This window comes from Vidua macroura, chromosome 4 (genome assembly GCF_024509145.1).
Source record: "Vidua macroura isolate BioBank_ID:100142 chromosome 4, ASM2450914v1, whole genome shotgun sequence".
NCBI classification, from domain to species: Eukaryota; Metazoa; Chordata; class Aves; order Passeriformes; family Viduidae; genus Vidua; species Vidua macroura.
In genome coordinates this window covers 24,470,402-24,491,693 of record NC_071574.1, presented here as the reverse complement: position 1 = coordinate 24,491,693, position 21,292 = coordinate 24,470,402, and the positions used below count along the sequence as shown (strand labels likewise).

The following is a 21,292-nucleotide window of genomic DNA, read 5'->3' as shown; positions in this document are numbered from 1 at the left end:
TGGTATCTTATTCAAACTAATAATTGCGTGTTTTGAGTATGCTAGTATACATGTTCTCGCAGCTGCTGTTCCCATGTGGGAAAAGCAGTGCTATTAACCCAGCCTCCTGCTGGTGTTCTAAACCTTGCTATTATGTGTTGGGGGAATGAATTGCAAGGAGCTTATTTGAAGGAGATACAGATTTATTTCTCCAAGTGAATTGTGCACTTGTTTTACTGTATCACCATTAGTCAGAAAGATTCAAAGTTGTCAAAGGTGGAAAGGTAGTCAGCTTTCTACAGCCCATGAAGTAAATTACAGTTCTGGTATATAATTTGTTAAGTCAGTTTAGTAAGTGAAAAATAGAGAACAAATTCCAGTGTAAGATTGCTTACTATTAAGTAACAGTGATTATGAGTAATTAAGAGTAGTAAGAAGATGGATACTGATATTTCTGAAGCATTTTTATTAGTTTTATGAGGTTTTCAAAGTCATTGCACTTTTCTAGGCTCTGTCTTTAAAGTTATTTTCTCCTCTTATGACTGTCAGTGTCATGAAGTCACAGGCACTTCCTTTACACTAATAGTATGGAAGAAGAAATGTTTTCTGTGGTACTTAGATTTTTTTTTTTTTTTTTTTTTGTCCCTTACAGTAGCCTGCCTGGTCCTCTGTTAGGATCCCTTAGGCAACATGCTGTCTTTTGTGACTTTTTTGAATCTTCTAGCTTTTGTTTTGCAAAGCCAACATAGCCTACCAAGTCCTTTTTATGAGTCCAAGCAGAAGTTATTACATGAAGATGTGAATTAAGTCTTTGAAGTGAAAAAGATATTGTTGAAATTCCTTTACACTTCTAGGGATATATAGTTAGGAAATACCATGAGTTAGGAATAGGTCTTTTCATTTATAGCTCTTATTTTTTTCTTTAATGTAGGAGTTTAGGTTAGTATATAATAATTTGTGTTATGTTGTGTTTTGGCTTGATCCTGATAACAGAGAAATGTCAGTATCTGTTGCATCTGGTGAGTTAATAATTTTCTTTCCTGAGGAAGTACATGAGGAGTACTCTTGAAGAATAAACTCTGCTGCAGCATAGCATACAGTTATTGTACTTCTATGTAAGTGCAATAAAATGAACGCCTCCAGTAACATGTGGAGGCATTTAATTATCAGAACCATTTGTTATTATTATTTGATTTGCTGTTAAGGAAAGTAGCGAGGAAAAAAAGCCAAAACCCTCTTGGGAAACCAAAAGCTTTTTAGATGTGTTTTGTGGTTGATGTTTCATGCTTGTTAACTCCAGAATTTGGTTTCAAAGCCCTTTTAATAGAAATGCTAATGGGATTCTTCTCCATCTTAGAGCATGCAGTAAGAGATTTTTTTTTGTGGGGCAGCAACATAAGCTGCACAGAGCAACATAGCATTCAGTAACACTGTCCAGATTTCTACAGAGCTGGTGTTACTGGGATAGTATTTCATTAGACTGGGGGGAATGACTCCTCTCTGGTCATTGCTTATATGCTTGTTCGGGGCTTCTCAGTTTGCTGGTAGTCCGCTTGCTTTAACTTGTGTGTGTGTTCTCTGCTAGCGAGTGTATGGGTAGGCAAAACCAAAACATCCCCACCACCACACAGTCGAGTTAGGTGCCTCCCTCAGTGTGCACTTCTCACCTGTGAGTGAAAGCTCCCACCTGGAAACCTTTTTTTTCCTACCACTGCAGTTGCAGTGATCTGCTGCAGGGAAACCAGGAGTCACTGGCCAAACAGGTTAGCATGGACACCTGCACTGGTTTGAGTTTGGAGTTTCAGGTGGGCTAATTTACCTTGTGTTTTGGGGAGATTCCCTATTCCTGCTGGCCAGCTGCTGTAAGTCTCTAATACAGCTTTGATCCATTCATGGATTAGAGCATCTGAGCAGCACTGACAGGACAAAGGAGATGGGAGCAGGAGGAGCATGTTATCTCCTGTGAACTCTCCGTTTAGTTGTAAAGTCTCTTGGTCTGTCTTCAGTTTGTGACAGCTCATCTTGGTTAGTACTTAATCCTGTGTGGATTATGCTGCTGATGATGCTAAATCTTTACTTCATGAAAGCAAGGTTTTACCGTATGGGTCTATAATTTCCTTTATTTCAAATCTATAAGGTGATGTTTTGTCCAGTATCTCAGGTCCTTCTGGGGGTTTTAGTCTGTAACAATTACCCACTGTAATTGTTACTAGTCTAAGTTAAATAATAATGCTGTTCTAAAGTTATTGTGCTATGCAGTCGATTGTATTTTGAGCTGTGGACTTCAGCATTCTGAGCAAAAGTTGACTCTAGGCTTGGAGTAAGTGGATTTTTTTCGCTTCCTTTTGCTGTCATCCTGCCAAAGGTAAACCCTTGAGATGAACAGCTGAGATGAAGGAAATGATCTAATGACACTTGTTGGTAATTAGTTGTAAAAATAGGTAGTACTCGGGATGCTTTTGTTAATTCTTGTTCCTGCCAAGGCGTCTTGCAAACAGGTTTTGTTTAGATTTAGTAATTTCTGGTTTACATTTTTTATTTTCAACTGGAAATGCTGTAAATCCTTTTCTAATAATGTGTCTATCTGATGCATTCCCAAGCAGTATTAGCATCAGGCATGCCCTCTCTAAAGCTAATACAGCAGGAACTGCTTCCCCTGGAGGTGCAGAGAAGCAGAATTAGGTTTGAATGGGAAAATCAAATAAAGCTGAATTGAGAGGAAAAAGAATTTGCATGGGTTTCTGAAGTGAGGGCTGAGTGTATTGTATTGTAGGCTGTACACCTGCTCAATTTAGTGGCTGGTGTAAATGGGGCTCCTCAGTGTAGCACGGTACCTTACCCCTGCATTATATGGACATTGCCCTTCACAATGCTTAAAAATGAATTAGAAGTGCAGCCAACAGATAACTGCCTTACTTTATTGCAGAGTAGCCACCTAATGTTTGACAGCCATTTTGCATTGTGAGTACTATGCATTGATTAACTAACAGCACAAAGTCTTTCTGAAGAAGTATTTTTATTTTTTTAACAAGAAAAGAGGAGATGTAGATAGTTGTGGAAAGGAATACCACCTGCTGTAGGCCATCAGATGTTTTTCAGCAGTTCCTGAGTCTGCTGGCTATCTATTCTGGTCCTTGCTCATCCTGGCAGCACAAGGCAGGATGACCTGGCTGCACACCAGTCATTGCAGTGCCACCATGAACATGTCACCTGTGGTGCTGCAGTGTAAGTCCAGTGCAAGAGGGGATGCTGCCTTCATGCTGAGGAGGCCTTGATGCCGACTCTTACACAGGTGCTTGATTCACTCCAAATCAGAGTCTGAGCTGATGCAGCATTTCTTGATAGATAAAGTATAAGAATGGCAGGACTTAGCAGAGTTTAAAGCCTTGGAGAGAGTATTAAACTTCAATGCTGTTTTGTAGCCTCATATGCTATTTTTCACCTTTCTTTTCCTGATGGTTTTCACTGAAAAAAGCAACATACTTCTCTTTTTGTTTTGTTTTCTGTTGAAATAAATATCTGTCTAATAATGCAGCAGCAATGAGGAAGAATTTTTGTCTGGGATGCAAAATGTATATGTGACTCACGTACATGGGTAGCATTAGACTGATGATTACAGAGGACCCATTTTCTGTAAAAAATGTCTTGAACTAAGCATGAAACTTGATTCTGACTTCGAATATACACTGGTCTTGTTTACGCATTCCTTTCAGAATGGCAGATTTTTTCTGGCTTACATAATTTAAAAAATAAAATACAGTGATACATTATTAGATGACAGCTGTTGTCTCAAAATTCTGTTCAGGAATTAATTTTTTTTCACATCTGTACTTCATTTATTCTTGGCCATTCAGTTAAGTGTGAACTTGTTCCAGCGAATCAATTCTGTGTGCCACAGGTTTTGATGCAGTCCTAGTGTCAGGACAAGCAGGGGCCTAGAAAACTGCTCCCTTCCTTCTCTCCTGCTGTAGCTCTGCTGTCTTTATCCGGACATATTGAAAAATACGGTGAAATGAAGCACAAGGGGAAGAGCAAAGCTAAAGTAGGAAATCACAGGTGTAAAGGATATATTCAGAACAATTTTAACACTGTGCCTATACTTTATTTCAAAAGTTTATAGATATATTTGCATGATCATATTTTTTTCCTTAGTGCTGCTCTTTATGTAGTTTCTGGCAAAGTCTTCATTTGTCACACTGAACCCCTCACTGTCTCCATTCCAAAACAGGCAACAAAAGACAGCTAAACTGTGATTAAATCAATATATTTTCCCTCTGTTTGTATTTAGGCATGCTTTTTATCCTGTAATGATTACCTAACCAGGTTGCAGAAACAAATGTTTTACTTGTGTTATTTAATATGTATTTTGCTCAGGATACACATGGTCTTTGAAGAAAAATACAGCCTTTTTTGTTTCCTGCTGAATGCAGAACATTACCATTCTTTTTTGTAGAATGATTACTTTGTTTGTGAAGGGAGTTTGAAGCATAGGTAAAGTGACCTTGCATCTTAGAAATTGTTTTACACCTTGTGCTTTCCTCTTCTCTTGACACTCCATTTCTCTGGTTTGAGGAATGTATCTATCAGCAGTTGCAAAATACAAATTTTCAGTTTCTAGACGTTTAGTGAATTAATGTATTTTAAAACCAGCATACGCGCTTAATATTAAATAGCTTTCTGTTTTTACAAATGCTAACAAAATGACTTCATGCTGGTTAGCAGCTCAAAAACTGCATCTGCCAATAATGAGTATTGGAGTACCATAGGTAAGAATTATAAAAACTAAAGTGAAGGTACAAGGAATAGAACTGGCCTTTTAAGTTACCAAATAAACTCTTTTACTGTTGCCATTTACAACAGAGAAATATCTCCTGATAGCCCAGCACCAAAGTAGCAAAAGAGGCAGGTGCTGATTCTTCTATTAAATTTTTAATTTGACAGAAAAGCCAGGTTTTGCAGCCTACCACTTGCTTGCATTGTCGCTAATTGAGTTTTAAATGTTGCACTCTGTTTCCTGCTGTAATGACGACTTATATCTTTCTAGTTAATGAGCTTAGATAATTAGAGCATCCATGTTCAAGGGCTGCCTTGAAAACCACAGCAGTGCTGCAGTCCGCTGAAAAATTACCTTAAATGATGATTCTTTACCCTTTTACTTAAAAAGGAACTTCACAGAATACTGTTCTTGTAGGTGACAAATAAAAACCTTTGTTGAAGATGGAACCTCAATATAGAAAAGCATTTTGGCTACTCAGGTGTGAAATAATCCCACAAATCATTATTGTGAATGATCTACAGAAAGATTACAGCGTTGGTCCAGTTCTTAATGACACTATCTTGTAATGCCTTTCCAAGGGTGTGAGACTCTTTTGGCATTTCACAATGCCATCTTCTGAGCCCGAAAGGACAGTATAATTAAAGCAAAGCAAGACAATGATATTTACTAACTTTGAGTACCAAACCCACAAAGAAAACAAGCAGTGTTTATTTAGGTATTTTGTTCTCTCTTGCAAGCATTTCTGAAGGTAGTTTTTTCTGACACATTAGTATGTAAATGAGATCTATGTGACAGGTAGTACAGGGACTATTAAGAATCATTGCTCCAATGCAAATCACATCTGATCCTTACTCACATCTGATCCTTGTTATCCATACTACTTCTGATAACTTGCTCCAGTTTAAATAGCATTAAATAGATTTTTTGTAGCTTTGCTGTTGGATTTTTTTTTGTTTGTTTGTTTTGTTGGTGTGGGATTTTTTAGTAGAGATATGAATACACGGAGTAGAACTTCGTTGTAACAATTTTAAAAGGAGAAAAAGGAGAAAACTGCTTTCTGGACTTGCAAGATTTGTGCCTGGTGCAGAAGCCTTGCTAGGCTGCAGAAGTCTGATGTGGCTTTGTCCTTTATTACTGCTGTTTGTTTCTAAAAGTAGATCAATGAGAGGGGCTCAAAGTCTTGAGTCCTTTCCTGCTGAAGCTTAGGACTGGAAATTGTTCCTTACTCAGCTTGGAAGGGACAGCTCAGACACTTCCAGAATTGAAGAAGGATCTTCTAGACCCTGCCCAGATCCTGGGATCCCCTGTAGCTTGGTCAGTCCTCGATGGAAGAGATGACTGTTTTGTGCTGTTGATGGAAGTAATGGTGTCCATGGCAAATTTCTAATTCTCAATCCTCTAAGAGAAATTGTCAAAACATTTCTAGAGTTTTAGACCTTTTCTATGTGGTCCAGTTTCAGTGAGCCTTTAATCAAAGCTGGAAAAGTATTCAAAATTAACAAATATTACTTTTTTTCATGTTTTTAATTCTTAAAATAGTATTTTAGACTTTTATAATTCTTAAACAAAGAACTAACATATATATGTCTGTTCTTGGTGGAAAACCTCAAGTAGCTTTCCTAGCTGTATGTGCATTCTTTTGAGGTAAGGCAATTAGTTTTCGGTTTTTTAATTTCTTTTTTGTTATAGAACTGTCTGTTGTCCAAGACAGCATGAAAAAGGAGAAAAATGGGTTGAAAGCCTGTTCTTTTCTAACTTGTTTTATTTCATAGCACCTTCATCAGCTCTGCTTCCTGTGATGCATAGATTTCTCTGCTTTGCTTGGTCACCAAAAAGACGCACACACAATTATCTTCTTTTGTGGGTGATGATCTTCTAAAACCTGATTGCCTTACTTGTGTGTTTTCTGAAGATAAGGTCCTGTCTGCACCGACTAATTTTTTTTTTTTTGTCACAATGATATGTCTTCCTTTTTTTATAAGAAGCTTCTGTTGATTTTGCTGCTTTTTTTTTTTTCTTTTGGTCACATGCTTTTCAACTTTCTAGCAGTCTATTTATAGTAGACAGACTGTTGAAGGTCTTTATTGAATTTTCTATACCAAGTTCATTAGTAAATATTTCAATTTGAAATATAGATACACAAGAATATTGCATGAAATTTTCAATGAATATATAGGTTATAAAATTTCTGGAGTACATGAAAACATTCGGATACAATAAGTACATGTTTATGATCCAAGAGGTTTTTTTTTTGTTTGTTTGTTTTATTACTTAGCCAGATACAAGAGGCTAAAGAGAGACTGCCAAGCAATATCTACTGTTTCAGTGAAGCACAGGCAGGCTCTAACAAACATACGAATACATTAGAATTTTATTATTTGTATGTGCCTGAAAGGTTTCTGCCTTTAGATCACTTCAAATAACCAGGTTATTGCAGTCCAAAAGAGAAGCAAGCAGCCTGGATAGTCCATGAAGTGCAAATAGAATATTTTTTTTCTTAGTACACATTCTTCACTTGACAGTATCAAATCCACAAAAGAATTGTTTCCCTAAAATTATTGGACTGTTGAGAGTCAAATTTGACTGATCAGTTGTACTCACCATTACAAGGGAGAAGCAGCAGCAGCAATTGGTACTTCATAAAGGAATGTGTAACAAGGGCAGAGGATTTTGTTTCATTAAATCAAGGCAGCATGTTCTCGGGAATAAAGCCTCCTGCCTGTTTGCAAGCAAGGAATAGAATAGCTAGAAATATGCATAAAAATAATATAAATGCCATCAATGTAGAAGATACCAGGTTCACTGTTCTTCTCCTGTAAAAAAGACAATTAAGCTACTCATTATAGAAAACAAAGGGAATTGGACGTCAATAAAGAAATGAATGAACAGGAAATTGGAGTGGACCCACTCCTTGTAGCAAAGGGGTATTGAATTGGTATTACGATTGCTTTCAAGGCGCCGGAGTACAAACTTTCAGGCTGACAATATGTGGTTGGCAGTAAGCAACAATGTAAAATTTAAGCATCTGTAAGTATCAATGGACCTATACAGCCTTATAAATCCAGGGTAGATGTAGACATGATTGCTTAAAAACACAATGGCATCTTGTGTGTTGGCTGTTTTCCTAACCCATGACAGCAATTTTGTTGCAAGAAAATTAGTTACGCTGCGTTTACTGCATTTGCCTTGACTGTGTGTGAAAGTTGAATCTCTTCATTTGACATTTGGGTTTTGAGGGGTTTTTTTTTGGTAATAGTAACTCTTGTTCTAGTGAATGTTCAGCTTCCCATGATGTTTCATCATTTTGGTTGATGATTTCATTGTTCTAGTGAAGGACTCTGGTCAGAGAGACTCCTGGAGTTGCATTGATAAGGGTTTGTGGTTTTGAGCACTTCCTTGGGTTTTTGCTTGACTCTGCTTTGTTGAACAGAAGCACATACTGCAGGGGTCAGCTTGTCACCAGCCCTCATGGGATGGAACCTCACAGCGTGTAAGAGGTGGTGAAAAGTGGCATTTCTCTCTGAAATTTAGTGGTTATGAGGAGTCACAAATGGATTAATAACACAGTAGATGAAGAATTTAAAAGCAAAAAAGATACTGTGATCATTTCCAACTGATGGCTTTTGTCAAATCATTTTTCACCAGGAATGTTTTCATGGTCCTTGTTTCTTACAGTTGGGAGCTGAATTTAAAGCTGCAGGAACTGCATGCTAAAGGGAGATGAGGAAGAGAAATGCAATTTTTTTTAATATCGTGAAAAGGATTTTTTCTTTTTTCAGGACCAAAGTAAACTATTCTATGGCTGTTTTGAGGGTTAATATTGTAGTATATTATAGTTGGCAAGAACATTTTCTGTTATGATTTAAACTGATAATGTATTGGACCTTAGCCAAAAGCAGACTGTTCTTTCTAAAAAGTGAGTCATTCTAGGGAACAAGAGAGTTAAAGAGGAAAGTTCTTCTGAAATAAGGGTTTAACTTCTTCAATCTCTCTGTGAGCATAGTGATGTGTTAAAAAAAAAAAATCACCAATACCCAACTTGCATGGAATGGGAACAGGGAAATGCTCATCTCTTACTACCCCATTCAAGCATTATTTTGGTGTCTGCTCTGATGGGATTGTTATACATAATTGTATTTGTTTGACTGGGGTTGATTCAAACAGCAGAGTCTTTTATCCTGCAAGTGAAAGGGTAAGTTGTGGAGATCCTTGGTTGGAGATACTGAATTCATGTACACTTAATTCACTTATCAAATGTCAGTGAAATCTCTTGACTGATAGGCAGCACATTAAACACTTACTTATCTCCCTTTGGAATGTTTGGTCTGTAATCATTAAAAATATATTTACTAACTCTACATTAAGGAGCCTGAAAGGATGTCATATTTGAGGTTACTGGTAGACTACAGACCAGAATAGTGCCATAAATGCCAATTCAGTGTAATAGAATTTTTCTCAGATTTTTTTCACCTGATACTCTCTTTGCAAGTTGGTGGCCTTTTCTTCTCACCTCTGTTTTTGAACAGCAATACTCTCTTACCTCCCAGAACAACTTACTGCATGTGATGTGGTTGGTGGCTGTCTGCTAAAATAATACTTCTTTCCTGTCACTCCCCTCTTTTGACTTTTTGAGATTTTTCCCCTCTCTAGCCAGACATTAGGAAAACAATTCTTAATATGGTGTGAGGGACTGGTTAGCTTGCTTGAGGAGCACAGAGCAAAAGCTAGCCCAGATTTGCTTGGCTGCCACCTCTTAGTGCTGCCCTTAGTCCTTTTTAACTTGCTTGCACTCTGCCTAATAACAAGGTTATACAAAGAAACATAATTAAGGCTATTCAGTTCATCAACATGACTTCTTTGTGTTTATTTTCATAATGATCATTAAGTGATAGCAGTTTGTTTCTAGAACTAGGTATTCTTAAAGGTGCCTTTAAACCCCAACTATTCTATGATTCACATTGATTTAGGACCAGCATATGGATTTAACAATCTACTCAAGATCATGTTTAGGTTTATGTTTTCATCAAGGGGAAATAGGTGTGGTCAAGTCCTCCTTGCACTGGCTCTCCTAAGTAATTATCCTGTGAGCTTTTAGCAGGACAAAAAATTACTTTGGAGAGCTTTCTCTTGAAAGCACTTTCCTCAGTGCTTAAGCATTTTTCACTAGAATTAGATTTGCATAAGACTTCATTTATGTAATTTAGATTCTATAACTTCAAAAAGTCTCTGTGTCTTAAAGTAGAATTGGGGAAACTTGTACATTGCTTGCTTTCCTTTACATAATACCCACATATTACCACCTAAACACCCATAGTATAGAAAGGCTGGATTACAGGATGGGTGCAAAAACTGAGATTAAAAGCTCAGTAGGTCTTTGCTGCTGGTTCTTTTCATTCATGGCTCTGAATATAGCCCAAATGCTGCACTTCACTGAATTTCTTTAAGCTAATTGTGCTGGCTCTTCCAACTCAGGAGGCATATGAGTATCCATGTTGATACTGATTAAGAGCACAGGAATTCGAGAAATATTATTTTTATTTCCCTTCTGTTTCTGGGAAGTACAGAGTGCTACAGATACAAAGGTAACAAACAAATGCAATTTTTTGTGGTGAGCAAATATTTGTTTTCCACTGATAAGACAAATAGTTGCACTCAAGGAAGGAGGATGCTCTTTGTAATAGTGTTGCTTCTGATTCTTCATAAAACACTTAGTGGGGGTGGGATGAAGCATCAATTAGGGCTGTGATGGCGCAGAATGAGGAAACTGTGACAGCAAATGTTATCCCCAGGTAAAAATGGAGAACCTGTATTACCAGCCAACATGAAGGTTTTGTGGCTGAGTTTTAGATACTAGGCATTCATATACCAAAGCTTGACATGCTAATGCTACCTGTAATATCTTGTACATTGTTGGGTGCTTGGAAGGTGATTGGATTGCAGTCTGTAATGGTAATACTGCTCTAAAATTCTGTAGTAAGAAAAGCAAGCTATACTATCAATCATGCCCCTGTAAATAACTGAGGCTTTCTTTGGGCTTTATGTAACTCTCACTGAATCTATGTAATACTAGTGCCTGTGTTTTAGCTTTACTGGGGTTGAGATTAGTGCTGCTGAGAGAAATATTGATTGTAGAGAAACCTGTTCCTAAGAGTTTAATTAAATCATCAGCAAAAAAAATTATCCTGTTATTTGAGATTCTCCTCTTCAAAAGTCCTTTGCTCATTTTGCCTTGTTTCACCTTCCCTAAATTTCATTTGGAACATTGTGTTTAAAGCCAGGCTGTGCCTGCTTCTTCTGCATGATCTTCCTTCCTCCTTGAGAGGGCTGTCTGCTTCTGGTGCATTGAATTGGATGCAGCAATATAAGGATGCATTGCTCCCTCTCAGGCTATCCCTGCTGACTGAGCCTGTAACCTTATAAACTGTTAAAATTCCTTGGGCCTTTGTTTTTCCCATCTGTAAAACTGAGGATAAGAGAATTTTCCTATTGCTAAAAATAACCTTGATCTCAGGATATGAGCTGGAAATCCTGACCCAAACACCAGTGAAACACTTTCCTCACAAGTAATCCTTCTAATGGGGTTATTTGTGGAATATGCATTGCTCCCTGATTTTAAGGATGCATTTACAAGAGATAATGACAGTATCCTTTCTTTTACATTTGGTAAGGAGGATCCTCAGGGGCAGTGCTGACCTTGAGAGGATGGCAGGGGAAGAGCTGGTTGTTTCTTTGGTGGATATGGGACTGAATGCTGATTTAGTCCTGTCACATTTTGTTTCTCCCTCTGTGACCTAATTCAGCATTTTGTATATGTGATGAAAGCACCTACCTATGTTGATCTTGGAAAAAAAGATCTGTAAAATACTCACTAGATCACCATCCCCTTTCTACTACCACTCCATTAAATGGCTTTGATCTGGAATTGAAAATTTTCATTTGGTATCTCATTGCCAACAAATGATACCAACTTACTCTTCTGAAAAATTCAGCTGGGGTAGGGACATGAAGAGAAAGGATTTTTTTCTGCCAGTGTAGGCTTTACAGCACTTGGTAGAGCCTGTTTCCTGAGACTTGTTTCTGGTATTTCCTGTATACACAAAGGCACTCCTCTGCTTATGTACTTGGTTTTTATTTTGTTTTGAGACACTGCAAATAATATTGTGACATGAGAATTAATATGTAGAGCTATTTTTAAAATCTTTCTGCTGAAGATATTTTCCTAGGCTTAACATTTTGAAGGGCTTCTGCTGCATGGGTTAGGGTTTGGGGCTTTTTTGCTTCCTCCATCAGAGAATATTAATGACTGTTGTCCTGAAGGTCTTCTCTGATGTGATGTTTTCCCTTCTCTACTCTTTCACTCTGCCTCTTCAAATCAAGTGTCATTAATTTGTTCTAGCCTTCAGGGGATGGTGGGAGAAAACTAACTCCTATTAGAAGGAGTGAGCATGGGTGATCTTTACAGACACTGGAGTTGCAAGTGTTGGCAGAACAGAACACAGTATAGTGTCCTCATGATTTGCACAGAAAACAGATTTTTCCCAGGATGCTCCTTGCCTTTTCCTCTACGCAAAGAAGGAAAGTTATCAGTCAAATAACATTGGCAAATGTGGCCTTGATGCTTCATTTGTGACTTCCTTTGCTGTACCTGTATGGTCAGTGGTTTCTGGATTTATCTTTGGTTAACCAGGCCTCTTTATGAAAATACCTAATTGAAGTGTTTTGTTAATGCCAGTTCACTCTGGTAGTATAAACTCATCAATTTGCATGCAGTGATTGAAGGGAAAAGATAGATGAAAGCCTATTATAATCACGTTAGATAACCAGATATGAATATGAATGAGATCATGCTTCTTTTGGAAATAGAGCTGTGTTGTTCAATAGACTTAGTATAACAAACATTTATATTAAAGCCCATTATGTTGAGTCTTGTACTTGTTTTCTTTGGAAGAGTTACTTAGTGAGCTGTCTACATGACTCTGACCTTAATTTCAGTAAGTAATGAAACCTGCAAGTTCTTTAAACAGTTCACAAACAGGAACAGAACTGCATGGTAATGAAACAATGTATGTAACTTAACCACAGACTTTGTGTCTTGAGCTGCCCTTTCGTGAGCAGATGCAAATAAAAATTTCTGGAGTTTCTTATTTTATTTTGTACTTCTTCCTTGTTGTTCTCCAGAAAATAAGGAAGAAAATTGCTCTTTCTTTAGTGATTAAAAAAAAAATGAATAAAACTGTGGCGTTCTGAACATTTCAAATTGCTATGGCAATATATAATACTCCTCAGATACATACTTGCACACAAACCTCATTCAAGCTGTAAAGTTGTGTAATTGAAGACATGTGACCCTTATATGTGACTTTTTATTGAATTTTGAGGAAAATCAGAGCCTTATGGTTAATAGTTGAACCCTTCAAAAACAATGCAGTAGTTGTTCTCGAAGCACATGAGAATTTCATTCATATAGCTCTTGTAGTTGTTTTCCCTCATGTTTACGAGTTTTCTGAGGAAGCCCAGTCTTTGATAACTGAGCTACAGAAGTCAGTTTAATTGATTTTGCTTTGCCTTTGTGTGCCTACTGTAAATACTCCTTCCCACTTGGCTTCTTCACTTATCCTTTTGTAACTTTTTATTCCTTCAAACTACTTGCCTGGAGAAATGTTTAGGGCATACTTCTCATTGGACACGCAGCCTCTTTACCATGCTATTGTAGATCTGTTCAAATGACCAGCCACAAGTCTGCTCAGACACGTGCAGGTTTACATGGTGCAATCGTTTCTTTGTCAGTAGGGCTTTGTAAGTACCAGGTGTCTTTGCAAAGCAGTAAGCTCTTGGAAGCATGTGCTCACTAATGGAATGGTAAGCAGCTAAATGCTTCCAAAACATTGTACAAAGCAACCTCCTTTGGGATTTGCAGTCTGCATTCTACAGTGTAACTCAATAGGGTGTTTTCCTCCCTTAGGTTTTTTAGTATTGTGTGCTGCTTTGCTCAAGCACAGTCTCTTGGAATTCAGTGCAAAAACTTCCCTAGCTCAGTGACTGTAAAGAACAAGTGGTCAAGTGGTGGATATTATTCCCTACACAGTGGTTTAAAAGATATCTTTGCTTGATTGTTGGTAATTGTCATATATGTATGAGTTTGCAAATGTTACTTCTGGAGCTGGTGATAGAGTGTTACATACCTGCTCCTAATACCTGATGGCATTTGAAGATGAGAATGTAAGCTTGTGATACATGGAATGAAAATTCATTTGAAACAGTAACTGTATTTTACTGTCAGCCTATAATGTTACACCAATTAACTGTGTATCTGATAAATGAGAAAATAAGTGCAGCATATCCAAACTGTTTCAGATAGAAAATTTTTGAATTGACAGTGTTTAATGTAAATATAAATATAATATATGAATATATATTATATATATTCATATAATGAATATAAATTTTGTTCTTAATGTCCATTTGGAGTGGGAAACCATACAGAATAATCTTTGGACTGAGTTTGTACATACTGAAGAGCATTTAATTATCTGAAGGAAGGTATATGAAGAGCATTCACAGACTTTCTTATTTGTGCCAATAGACATTGCACTCTACATCACTGTTATACCACTTTGTCATCTATAAATAAACTGGCAAATGCACTGCTCAGCTTCAAATTTCCTTCACTGCTAGTACCACTTGAAATCAGTGGTTCCTGTTTCAGTGTTGCTTGTTCCTTTGACGTAAATCAAAGAAAAATCCTCACGGTGAAGCCATCAGAAACATAATTTAATTTGTATTAGGATGACAAAAACATTTCTTCTGTGTCTCCCTACATCCAATTTCTATTTTTATAATAAAATGGTATTTTGTAGGCAGTTAAATTGGAAAAAAAAATCTACTGCTATAGGTAAAGGTTGTGTAGTGGATCAAAATGCCTATCATAACAAGTGGAAAAAGCTGCTCAGAAACATTTCTCAGGAATTGCAAGGGCAGTCCTGTGAACTTGAATCTTGTGAAGAGGCCCATGTCTTCCCTTAAAACTTCCTCAACAGAGATCAGTTTCTGAGGAGTCCACAAACAACCAGTGTTTCTCAAACTTTCTGATTGTACGAGCAGTTAATTTGTTGAAGATCAGGACATTAGTTTCAAATAACTTAAACATTTCTTTACATTTGAAGCATTTCTAGTGTGTTGTGCGGTTCTGGAGCTTGCTGCCCTGAGAGTTTAGGTAGGATATTGACAGGCTGAGATAGACATATTCTAAAGCAATAAATTTGTTGCCTGAACTGATCTCTGGAAATAGTGAGTAGAAAAAGTTTTGTTGTTCTCCAGCTGACAATTTTAGAATACAAAGGAAGTTGAAGAGCACTGGGTAAATTAAGGAGCGCTGTCCTCTTAGGGGAGAAAAAATTGCTGTCATATTACTTTGTTATTATAAAATAATGACTGTACAAAGGCCATGACTTGATGGCATTTCCATGAAATCAGTAATGTTGGAAAGCATGTGAATTCCTTCTGGATTTTTTTTTTTAATATGAACACAGCTGCTTTTAATGTTAATCCTGCACACATAGAAACCATGCTTTATGTTCCCTGTGTTCATAGTTTAAATCCATAAGTATGTTGATCCTGGAGATCTTCATTAAAAATTGAATTTCCTGCTTTACTGTGCTGGGGATTTTTTTTTTTATTGGTTGATGACAGAATGTTCATACCTCTTTGCATGTGTTGTTTAATAGTAAGAGCTCCAGTACCAAAAGAGGGCCTGCGCAGGCGTAACAAAACAGGATGTGTCTGGCAAAATTAACAGATTCAGTGCTAATGCTTGTAAGAGAGTAAACTGAATATATAATAACTAGTGTGCTTTTAATTATTTTTTTTCCTGTAACAAGAAGGATGAAGGTAGTGGTCTTAGGAGTGTGGAGTGGATTTGGAACCTCTCCTGTGGGCTCTTGGTGAGACAGTGCTGCAAGTTTTTTCTTAGTAATATGAAGCTGCAACATGACATGGAGACTATGGCAGAGTTATAGGCTGGTGGATGTTTTTGCCTTTATGAATGGAAATGTAATGCTGGATCTCTTTTGCCCCCACCTAATGAAAGATAAAGCATTGATTCAACAACCTGGGAAATCTTCCAGATCTGAGGTTCATAGGAATTTAGAATTGGAAAAGAAAGGTGGCAGAACCATAGCTTTAGAAACAGTTGCAGTTCTTTTCAAATGATGAAGGGAGCATAGTAGTGTATGCATGCAGAATTGCCCCTTTAATTAATTTGTAAATCAGGCTATTCATCAGAATATGAGTATATGGGTTTTATATTACAAGGACATTTCAAGTCTATACATGCAAACTTGGAAAGTGTGAAGTCTCTAAGATACTCCATCCTATTCCAGGCAAAATACTAATTGGATTAACGGTATGTAACATTGTTGTTTTCTAGTAGGAACTCTGGGATTTGGCCATAATAAATTAAACCTCAGTGCTAACTCTGATGTTGAGCATCTTCCTCCCTCTGCTTTTACCTGCTGATTTTAAGCTTCTCTTTTGGAACTACTTCAGTTGACAAGGTTAGTTTTGAGTGCTGGACTTTTCAGCTTTCCATCTTTGGTTGGGGATTGTGTTTTGTTTTTCCTGGATACATATTCAGCATCTAAGTATAAAAGAAGTAGGCTGCTCTGTGCAAAGTGCCTAGAATACCCATCAAGTACCCGTTTTTGAGACCAATTCAGACTTCTGCAACTTGTGGGATTGCAGAGCTTTACACTTGTTATTTCTGTCCTGTTCACTGATTTGCACACTGCTTTTCTGACTTGTGACAAATTCAGGGACATGCAGGTCCTTGCAGAAAGCATTCTAAACTTTGTAGTTTCTCTGTAGTGGGCCCAGTGTATTTACCTATTCACACACATCTGCATATCAAAAGAAAAAAAAAAGGTCTAGTTTCTTTGTGCTTTAAGTGAAAGTAAAATAGTTAAATCCATTTTAAAATCTGTAAGTCTTGTTCAACTTCAGGTTTTTTGCAGTTGGAGCAAATGGGGGCGGGCGATAATTGGTAGAGCTGTACAGTTATGTAACTAAAAGCTTTTCTGCTGCAAGTTAGGAGAGCAGATTGCCTGGCCATCAAATTACGACACGTGTTTTTAATCTTCCCACAGTGTCCATGCAGAGGAGTACAGTCAAGAAATGTGTATTGGTTTGGTAGACTAATGTGTTCAAATAAAGATGTTACCAAAAAATTTCCTTCGGGGTACAAACATTTTTTTTAAGAGAAACAGTGGTGGTGTCATACCACTTGGGGATTTAAATAGTATTTATTTTGCATAATTAATGGCAGGTATTATTCTTAGGTTGAAATTGTAGTTGTTGATGGCTTTTAGTATGAAAGTTGTCATCTGAAACTCACAGTGGGGAATCAACTAGTAAAAAGATTATACAGTGTATCACAGTGTGGTGATGAGATAAAATATTTTATCTATTTTATGGGGAAAATATGTTACAATCACAGAAGAATGGTCAGCTAGCCAGGAATCATGAATTGTCACCAATTTCACATCAATATTCACGAAAACAGTGACTGAGATATCAGTGGGTTTTTTCTGTACCCAGAGGGGGTGGTTGGTTGGTTTGGTTTCGATGGGGAGTTTTTCTGGCTGTTGTATTTAGTTTTTCTTGATGGAATGACGCTATATGAATCTTAGTTTATTCATTCAGGGAAAAGTGATACAAGTATAAAAACTATAATGTCAACTTGACTGAGATGAAAGACAATAGCATATGAACACTTTGCACTGGGAGTTTGTTGGATTTGGTGTTGCAGCTGTTGTATATAGACCTTTTGTATCTATATGGAGTTGTGAGTTCAGCTTCTCCATGGCATGCTGACAAATGTGCAGTTTGCTTTTCTGCAGTGGAACAAAGCCATTACCTGAAAGAGAGCATCTGAATTTTTCTTAAGGTGGGCAGCTGCTGCACTATCAGGCCTGTCTTGGACCCTTGGTTTTCTTCAGTTACTTCAAAATCACCATTAGAGTATGAAAATGAGATTTTTTTGAGCCACTGAAGGGCCAGTTTAAACTGACCTCAGTGCCAATCAGGGCTACTAACATCACCTTGGTTAAGGATCATTGCCATAAAATCTCCAGGTTTGACCCTTAATGGGATGTGTGTGGGGGAAGTTGTCTTTTGAGTAGAAGAAACAAAGCAGATTTTGACACTGCACTCTTAGGCATCCATGAGGTTCTCCAAAAGCATTGCCTGCCTTCCTGCAGATGCTTGAAATCACCCACCAAAGAGTTTAAAGTTTCACAAGAGAGCAGAGCCAAACTTTTGCCCTGAAGGCACAGACAGAGACATCCCTGCCTAGCCCAGGCTGCATGTCACTTGTACTTGGTCTGTCATGTTTATTTGGGCTGCTCTAAGGAGCCAGCCTCTTAGATTGACTTCATTGCAATGAAGGTGAACAAATCATAATTATAGGAGATTAAACAAAGGGGTAGAGGCTAAAGTGTGAAACACCAGTGTCCTCATGTGTAAGGCATGGTTTGGGAAAGCAAGCAGGATGTTTTTCTGTTCTGACAGCAGAAGTCAGAAACATGTCAGTTTAACCAGGCATACAGAGGACAGGTGTGCTTTGCATTTTATGGAAAGCCCGTTGCTGTTCCTTTGGGTTTAAGACTAGGAAGAATAGAGGAGTAACTTTAAAAGAAAGAGTAACCTTTCTTGAACAGATTGCTTTTTTCTTTGATTTGTCTTACTGCTGTTGACAGTATTGTGTGCTCTGGTGGCAGTACCAGGAATGGACAGATATGTATGAAAATAATTATAGACCAGATTTACCTGATGGCTCTCCTTTAGTTACTTGGTAGCCTTCTGCACACACATATATGGATGTACATCAGCTTCTGCTGAGCAGCTGCCAGTGCTCAGCTGCTGTTTAACTGGTGAATGATGCACAAAATTGTCATAACACATCTTGCAACACAGGGACTTTGTATTGTGTGTACCTAAGATGATTTTTGCATGGTGAATTCTAAATATTGTTCCTCTTCTGTTCTAGTTTGTGGAGACATCCATGGTCAGTTCTTTGACTTGATGAAACTGTTTGAAGTGGGAGGTTCTCCTGCCAACACGCGGTACCTCTTCCTGGGGGACTACGTGGACAGAGGGTACTTCAGCATTGAAGTAAGTTTCTAATTTCTGGGTTTGGGTGCAAAATTTCTTGCAGCATATTTTGTATATTTACCATCATATCTTAACTAGCTCAGGAATACTGAGGCTCTTCACAAATACTATGTTAATGTTGCTGGTGGTGTTTTTATAAAGGTTGCTTGGAATGCAGCGAAATCCCACTATATCTGTGCTGGAAAGCTGACACAGAATGGTGCTAACTAGTGGCCATCTAAATATTGCACAAAAGACAGCATGCTCTGCAGCTTGCAAAAGTTAAATAGCCTGAGTAGATGTGATCTATTAGAAAAGAGACTTAAAAGAAAAATCTAACCCATGACCTGTAGTTTAGTTTGACTTTTAGGTTTATTTGATCTGAGTTTCCTGGATGTGAAATTTTAGGAGAATGGAAGAACTAGATGAGAGGTAAATGGGACAAAAAGCCAGCACACAGCACGCTGTGTTGGAGAGAATGACTAAGTTCTTTTTAGATATGGCATGAAGGAGTGCATGATCTCTGGCTTTTGATGCAGCACTTGAATCCACAGTGAAGTGATGCACAAGTGCCCTGTTGGTGTAGTCTGGTGTAGTCTCCAGGTGGGGCCATAGAATGTGGAGGTCAAATGGCCTCTTTTGCTGGTTTGTGAAAGAAAGTGTCCCATCCAACCTGCCAGCTTTGACTAGAAGTGAGTCAAATACGAAGCCCAAATCCTGTGTTCCAGTGCTCGTAAAACAAGCTAGATGTTTTATTCTATCCTTTGTTATTGCTTGATTTTACAAACTGGCAAGATGAAGTGCACAACTATTGAATAAAACCTGATGTGGATTTGTTTATCCAGATTATAGCTGATCTAGACATTGAACAGTCAATCAGAAACCCTTGCTGAGCTCTTGATCTACAGCTTGACTGTTTCTGTGAGAAGTTCAGACTTGAACTCCAAGTCAGGGCAGAATGCCCATTACCTGTTGGAAGCAATATAGATCCTGTGATACATGTCTGTGTGTCTGACTAGATCGGATGGCGTCACGTGAGAACACATCCACTGCTCTTTCATTCCTCATCCCACATTGAAAGTACACTGTTGCCATATTGGTATGGCCAAGTAGCTGCATTGTTTATGTGTGTGGAAAACAGATCAGTGTATTGTCTTGCCAGTGTTATGTTTAAAGTAAGAAGTTTCTGAAAAATTAAATTCAATGAAACTACTTCTGCTTTATTAGTTCATTTTAAAACTTCATTTCAAATGAGCTGCGAGTGAAATCACTGCTGTGGATTACTATGCTGGATTGCTTGGGGAGGGTTGGGAAGGAGGAGCGGGAAAAGCTTCACAGACTTAAACCATTGTGCAGTTGTGTCTTGAACTACCATTTTTGAGTTGTGATAACCTCATTCATATCTCCTGCAGTCTTTGATTGAGACAAGATGTGTCTGTAAGAGGAAAGTTTTTTCTTCACTTCTATATACATAGGCTTTTAATAAAAGAAATAGAACAGCTTTCAAGTGCTTCTCTGACAGTTTACCAAAATCTGTTCCAGGGCTATTACCAATTAAAGAAATAGCAAGCCATATGAAACAAAGAAAACAGCCTATGTATAGGCAATAATCTCCTTAAAATCTCTCATTTAGCAACCTGTGCATACATACTTAGCAAATTGTATTCCAAATTAAGTTTTTCCATTCAGGAGCATTGCTTTTTCACTGGAAGCCAGTGCCAAGGAAATATCTCAGCTGTCACTTATATTATTTCTTTTTTAAGTTAGGTTCCCAAATCACTACTTTTTTTTGGTCACATAACTGATTTTCCCCACCTGTCACTTTGATTAAAGGATATCTTCAAAAGGAAAGGCAAGTTTCTGTTTCGTAAGTGTATTTGGATGTAGAGCTATGCATTCAGGCATGAACTCAGCACAATAAGTAGTGACAAGGAAAGGAAAATTGTGAAGAATGCAACTTGGCATTTAGAGAGGGAAGATGTTTCTGGTGGAGAAGGGAACCTAAGTACATAGGTCAGGCACCAACTTTTGTCAGTACTTTGTGCTGGGGAAGTCATGCTGGTAAACAGTCCTAGCCTGAGTTCATATTTCTACCACACCAATCACATACTGATTTTTCTTCCATCCATTTGCTGGCTCCCCTTTCTGCTATGGAGACAGGAGACTATTGCAGTTCTGGGGTCTTTCCAAAAGAATTATGTGGCTGGTCCAAGGTACTAATCATGAGTAATACAAGCTTTAAAAACATTCCCTTTGATTGCTGTGTGATCTCTAGTGTAAAAGTGACACCATTGAGCTTAGACCGAGCTGAGTTCTGATAGTGGGCGAGATAATCCTTCTCTGTGGGCTGCAAAGCATTTGGGATTCTTCTGGATGAAAGGTACAACATAA

At 37.8% G+C, this 21,292-nt stretch overlaps 1 protein-coding gene across 2 annotated transcripts in view; it reads left to right on the top strand.

Annotated features, from left to right (window-relative positions):
• PPP3CA (protein phosphatase 3 catalytic subunit alpha) overlaps positions 1 to 21,292 on the top strand; it is a 170,806-nt gene that overhangs the window by 101,664 nt on the left and 47,850 nt on the right. For both annotated transcript variants that reach the window (XM_053975981.1, XM_053975982.1), the window contains exon 3: positions 18,798 to 18,922. In XM_053975981.1, coding sequence (XP_053831956.1) covers positions 18,798 to 18,922 — 125 coding nt within the window. The remainder of the gene's footprint in view (positions 1 to 18,797; positions 18,923 to 21,292) is intronic.